Source organism: Limulus polyphemus, unplaced genomic scaffold (genome assembly GCF_000517525.1).
Source record: "Limulus polyphemus unplaced genomic scaffold, Limulus_polyphemus-2.1.2 Scaffold816, whole genome shotgun sequence".
NCBI classification, from domain to species: Eukaryota; Metazoa; Arthropoda; class Merostomata; order Xiphosura; family Limulidae; genus Limulus; species Limulus polyphemus.
This window is the reverse complement of record NW_013666426.1, coordinates 9,245-16,440: the sequence shown is the minus strand read 5'-3', so window position 1 is coordinate 16,440 and position 7,196 is coordinate 9,245. Positions and strand designations below refer to the sequence as shown.

Here is a 7,196-nt window from a genome sequence, read left to right as displayed (position 1 = left end):
CCTCAAATTGTGAGTCGAGCGCCCTAACTACCTGGCCATGCCGGGCCTTAAAAGTATACCATCAGTATAAAGTTATATTGCAAGTTGAAAAATATCATAGCTCTGGTTGCTTGAAATTGAAGAATATTATAGTATACCATCCTACAAAACATACTTGCTGAAATCATCCACACCAAGAATATCAAAATGTCTACAAACATAAGTCCTACAAAACATACTTACTCAAATCATCCACCCAAGAATATTTAGTTCTCTGAACAGTGACAAAAACTAAAAGACATACTTGGTCGACTTGGTTCAGCCTGTGGTGGATTAGGTAGTTTCTCCATTGATGGCTCTGCTACATTTAGTAGCTGTTGATCTACTTCTTCCTGTTCAAGATCCTCTAGCTCTTGTAACAAGTCGTCCTAATCAATACCAAAAAGAATGGCTTACAAAATACTGAATATATCTAACAATAATAATATAATTAATATGTTTTTAATGTTCAGTGTATCAAGATTAGATAGATAAATTTTAATTTTCATATGTACATACATACACACACACACACACAGTTTTGAAATAAATCAGCAGGGTATACAAAACTGCTAATAAATCAATAAAGATTATCTGAAAGTCTATGGAAAAATTCTCTGTGATAAGAAATACTACCTAAAGAGTCTGACATCTGAAAAACATTTGAGAATTTTAAGTTCCTCCAGAAAATGTTGTGAAAATCAAGCATTGTTCATAAATGTTCTAAGCCATTGAACAGTGTAAGATAAAACTAACTCATGCTAATGTATTTTAGCTGAAAGTGAATATGAAGGTATAAAGAAATCAGGAAACATATTTTCAGTTTACCTCAGTACACATTATGACAACAACAACAAAAAGAATGTAGGCTCAGGGGGTTTGGAATTCATATTGCTCCCAGGACAACAAGTTTTCATATTATACAACCTCAAATTAAAACTATAAACAAAAAGATACATATCCTTTTAATTCACAAACCCTCAGTCACATACACAGTAACAACATATTAAGATTCATTCAACAATATTATTACACTGCATTTGTTTATAGTAAAGTTTGAATGTCTGCTCTAGGAAGAATATATAATATAATAAAAATTAGAAAAATACTTGAACTGTTATATTTAAGAATTTCATTGAAGCAAATCTATCCCGGACATTTGTTGTTTTTACATATACCTATGAAACTTTATATATATATATATATATATATATATATAATTTAATACACACACTAAACACCATTTTCATTTACAACAACATTAAAGTAGAACATGATTTGTAAAATTCTAATAACTAAATGCTATAAACCATAAAATATATGAATTAACAAATTCAAAATGGTTAGATGCAAAATGTGATACATGCCATTTTCAACAATACTGAATTGCCAATGGTATTGTATTAATAAATTTGCAGCACTTTGACTAAAAAGGCCTATGAATATAAAGCACTTTTCTCCAAAAATAAGAGATTTCATAAAACTTGAAGTGAATAATAAGGTCAGATTTTTTTAGATTTCTTTATAATACTTTGTAAAGATTTTATTTGATAAATAGTTCACTTTTGATTTCATAGCATATTTTATGAAAGCTCCAAAAAAATTCTCCATATGCATCTAAATTCTCCATATGCATATATATATATATATATATATTAAAATATGATTATTAATACCCACATATATCTAGTTTATTCATTTTCAAACACAGAGAATATAGCAAAAAGGGATCCAAGTTTCAGTGTTGCTCATCGGACACTTTTTAGAAACACTTAATATTATCATTTTCCACACTTTTAAAAACAATGCACCTGAATACAGCACCTCTGTGGTGTGTCAGCAAAATAACACACTTAATGTATATATTACAATAACTAAATGTGATAAACTTAAATTTATAGAAATTATGCAAACAACTGTATTATCAGTGCTGTTTATTTCACATTCTCAATGTGTGAACCCAAAGATCTGTTCTTAACTGTTAATTAAATGCAAAATATCCTACACGTTAAATTATAATATTTTTCTTGCACATTTTTGGGGACAGGTAGGGGTCAAATAGACTTCTAATAAAGAGAAATACATTTCTCTAGCATCTTATCCTTTAAACAAGACAAGTTACAAGTTTTTTCAAAAATTTCACACCCCCTAAGTTTCACAACAACAACAGGAAAAGATTATAAACAAACTACAAATGTCTATACATCAAATGTACCATTCAGTTTAAATACACACAAATATATATATGTATTAACTTCAACCATAAAACATAGCAGCAAATCTAGAAATGAAATAACAACAATGTTAACCACAATGCATATAAAGGATGAAAAATAATCCCACATCAAAATGTTTGCGATCTACATAAAATTCAGTGAAAAAAATCTTAATCTTTACTTTAGTGTACGAAGTGCAAGAAATTCAAAGAGTTTTAAATACCCATATTAAGGCAAGCATCACTGAGATTTACTTGCCTGAACTTTAATGACAACTTTTAAAATTAAAAATAATGAATTGGATGTAATCTTCATGTTTCTCGGAACCTGAAGATCTAAGGTAATTGAAGAGACTTTTCTGAACCATGCTGCAGGTTATGTGTCACAATGAACAACTGAATGGTGTCCACAAACGGCAGGTGTTTGTGGGTTCTCACCTAATGGCCAGTCAATTTTTGTTTGTTTGAAATGATCAGTAATGAACAAAACCCGCTAAACACTTGATTCTCAAAATCTGAGCTCCAGTTTGGCATACACTATGAGGGTTTAGCTTGCTCGATCAGAACTAGAACTTGACTTAGGCAAATGCATTTGTATCACCCTAGTGTATGTGATGAAATTCATTGGTTGAAAACATTTATCTCAACCCTTTTGCAAATGATGAAGACTAGAGAAGGAATATTTCATAACTGACACTTTGACATCATGGTTTTAAATGTCATACGAGTTAACATAAACCTTAAATTTTTGTATTAAGAGCTTGGATTAGCAAAGCTCATTTAATTTTATGCAAATTATATAAAAATAATCAAGTTTCTGGTCAGCATTTGCATCCCAGACATGCATAACTTAGTCATAAATGAATGAAATTAAAAAAAAAAGTACTGTTGAACAAAGGAAGTCTTATTAATTGTTTTTTTTCCTATAGATATAATTAAGAATACATCAAATCGTGAGTAATGGTTCATATAAACACATTTTTTTAATGGTTATTCTTGACCATTAGTGCAACTTGCTGAATTGAATCAAATTCAAATACAAGATAGAAATGAAAGCACAGAAGAAAAACTTGATCTACAATACACTGAAAGTCTAAAGACAACATAAATATAAGCTTACATCATCAATGTCATGTCCAAAGCCTACAGGATTTGATATAGCATCAGATATCTCATTGGCTACTTCCTGTTGCTCTTGTACTTCATCCATCAGGTTTTGTACATCATCAATATCCCTAAAAAAGAAATACACGAGTTTATAACAAACATTCAAATTTAACAAACAAAAGAAATGACATCTTATAGTCCCACATCTGTAAATTAGAAAAGACAAACAAAAAACAATTACTTCATAAACCAAATGTTCATGTAATAAATACCTCTCTCTTTTTCTGTAGTAATTCCACCACAAAATGTTGTTGTTTTTTTCTCTATTCAATAATGACATACACTAAATTATATATAAATAACTAAAGAATAATCATGTACATACAGGCCACAAAAATACGGCACTTATTGAGTATATTCTAATAGCCAAAAGCTTGTAATATACTTGGTTCATCTCTATGATAATCTTTACAAGCTTGTACTTGTAATATACTTGGTTCATCTATATAATAATATTCACAAGCTTGTACTTGTAATAAATTTGGTTCATCTCTATGATAACCTTTACAAGATTGTACTTGTAATATATTTGGTTCATCTCTATGATAACCTTTACAAGATTGTACTTGTAATATATTTGGTTCATCATAATGACAGGTATACAATAGAAGTATCTGACTGAAAATATTAGTACTGGTTAAAGCATACGAGTTGATGTACACCAGGATAAATCAGGAGACTCTCCAGTCTGCAAATAGCTAGTATCAATGAAATTGGGTACATATTTTTTGTTGTTGCACTAAACTGTGTTGTATGTTCATGTTTATGTTACGAAATGGAATGACTATACTTCAACACACGCTAAACATGGATATTCTGTCAATCTATGTGCATAATATGTTGAAAACAGATTACATAATTTTAAAATACTTTGACACATTGCAGGGGAACATCAGGGTTCTACAACTTAGGATCAATATGGTCTTAGAGAGTAAGTGAATGAAATTGTTAACTTCAAAAAGTTGAGTAGTTTAGAAGAACAGCTAAATAAGCATTAATGATACAATATTTTAGAAGGTTGAGTCATCTGTGACAGATATGCTCTTGCTTAACTTGTGCTTAATTGAATGACCACATTTATTAGATAAACACTCATTAAACTTGGATTTTAGAGAAAACATTTTAGGGATTGGTTGTTATAAAGGATCTTTAACAAACAGGATATTTATCAAAATAACTTCAATCCAGAAGTCAGATAACCTCTCATTATATACGAGTTACTATTTAACTTGTCTCTTCAACATACGACAATGACATAAGAACCTTTAGCGAGTGACAGAGGGAGGGCCTAGTCTAAATACAAGCCCTTTTATATTACTCTCTGGGGTGACCTAAAGGTACATGCCACATTTATTGATAATCAGTTTGACAGTTTTTGATTGTTTGTTTAGGCAGAGTATTCATGATGAGTAAACTGGAATAGACGGCAACTGCCTGTTGTAAAAAACACAAGTGTAAAGGATGACATTTTGAAAGACAGAAGACTTTCGAAACATCATCCTCGACACTTGTATTTTTTTGCAACAGGCAGTTGTTGTCCATTCCAGTTTACTCAGTTTGACAGTTATATGTGAACACACACACAGACTTTTACCAAAGAATGGTTTTCAATAACCATATGTGCACAGCCTATAATTCCAATTTGTATCTATACAAAATGTGGCAAGCTTTCAGTAAAATTTATAAATCTGTTATACACAAAAAATCAGATGATTTACATACGTATTTCCACTCAAAATGTGTCTGTGAACTGACAATGTCAGTCTGACTCAGACCCATACAAGTTGGAGTGAACGGTTCATGTGAAGAATAAGAACACTTTCTTTCATCATAGTTTGCATATTGCACTTGCATAGTCCCTAGAACATCAAAAATGCATATCTACAGTTTTTTCAATATCCCTGTCTATCGTATCTGGTATTTACTCTCCTCTACCGCAAACTGGTAAAATAAATTGTTGATAACTCTGACATCAAATACATAATACCATGTTGAATGGCATTCTGTAAAAGGTCATAGTTTGTGCACTTTGACCTTTGCCTGTGCACACAGAAGTAAACAGTCACATTTTACCTTTCATATCTAATCTGTGTAATGCCAGATTTAACAAATTCTTACATATACATCTTTATCATTCATATGAATAGTTGTTTCATGTACAATTTTAAATTTTTGTATAATAGCTTATGGTTTCTTTCATAAGTTTTTCTACCATAAATTTCAAGTTCTATTACACTTTATATTTCAAAACTATGTTCAAGTGAAATTGGCAATTTTTATCCTTATACAACAAGAAATTCTTTTGCTTTTGACAAATTGCAGTATTTTAAAGGCTTAATTTATCAATGTTTAGCTTACATTTCATGAGTATTTTTCAATGCTTTTGCAGCAACTCCCATGACTTTTAAAACTTCTGTATTAGTATTTGCATTTTCTAAGGCTTCTCGTTGAAACTCTATTGTTGTTAAAGTACCATCGATCTGGGTCAGCTGCTTTTCAAACCTTTTTTTTCTCTTCAGGGCCTGAAGAGCAACTGAAAGTACACAGATGTACAGATATGTGTAAAATTTATCATTTTTCCAACTGAATAATTTTATTATAAAAATTAAGAGGATTTTGACACATTACACATTGGTATATTAAGTCACAACAATATCTTTATAAAAATAAAAAAACAATCTTGTGAGATAAGTGCTTTTTAAAAATGGTAACTGACAAGTAAACAAATCAGTTTTATTTCAGTTATACAGAAAGCAAATTATGTAAAGACTAATAATTATTAGATAATGTGGGAAACAGATGTTTAATTGATGTTAAATGTGAGAGAAAAGTAGGATTAAACAAATCAAGGGATGTTGACTGTATTTACAAGATCTAGTAAGCTTAACTGAAGTTTGAAAACATAAAAATGATTAAAAAAGTACTAAGAAATAAAATGTGGTATTCTTATAGTTATGTCAAGTGCAACTAATAACCAATAATTGTACACAGAATTGAAAAAGTATCATTTTCGAAATGAAGGTCTTTCAGTGAAAATAGATTTATCCTTGAAGTGTTGGTCAGATGTCCAACATGTGCGAGGAAATTCTGTGTTTTGAATGGTGTCACTGAATTACAAAGGCAATATAGTGGAAATTTAAGGTGGTTCAAAAACAAAGGGTGGGGGGGGGGCTGCAGTGAAATCTGGTGTATTTAAACTGTTATAGGTAAGGCAGTAAAAATTCTAGGCCTCTGGCTTCAATTTAGAAATGTAAATGGTCTACCAGGCTTAATTAAAAGTTCAGGTACTCCTGGGCTTAGAGATGTATGGTTTAACCGATTACCTATGAGCAAAAATTTCATTAATTAGTGTCACATAAACTAATCAATTAACTGAAATTACAATTAAACAGATTACTCAAATCTAGTGTTCCCGAGTATTCCAACAATTGATTAATTTTAATTCCAATTACATTAATTGACATGATAATAATAAACTAATTGAAATTAGTGTTCCAAATTACCGTATTTTTCGGAATGTAAGACGCACCGGTGTATAAGACGCATCCTTATTTTGAAGACAAAGTTTTAGGGGAAAAAAGCTACAGTCACATTTGAAAGATTTTTATTGAACAAAAATTTAATTTGATACTTTAAAAATTAGTATATATTGTTCTAAACATAATAGAGCTCAAACATCAAAATAAGAATATACCATAAATCAAAAAAAGTTTACTAGTTATTTAGTTTGGTTCTAAAACCTACAAAATACTTCTATTGCTTTCACTGTAATTTATTTTTTTTTTAACTTTTAGGT

The 7,196-nt window shown here is 30.1% G+C and overlaps 1 protein-coding gene across 4 annotated transcripts in view; it reads right to left on the bottom strand.

The window, feature by feature from the left end:
* LOC106460689 (charged multivesicular body protein 4b-like) overlaps positions 1–7,196 on the bottom strand; it is a 19,189-nt gene that overhangs the window by 5,645 nt on the left and 6,348 nt on the right. For all 4 annotated transcript variants that reach the window (XM_013920418.2, XM_013920417.2, XM_013920419.1 and 1 more), the window contains exons 3-5: positions 5,759–5,933; positions 3,354–3,468; positions 284–407 (exon numbers count right to left, since the gene is read on the bottom strand). In XM_013920418.2, the coding sequence (XP_013775872.1) occupies positions 284–407; positions 3,354–3,468; positions 5,759–5,933 (414 nt within the window). The remainder of the gene's footprint in view (positions 1–283; positions 408–3,353; positions 3,469–5,758; positions 5,934–7,196) is intronic.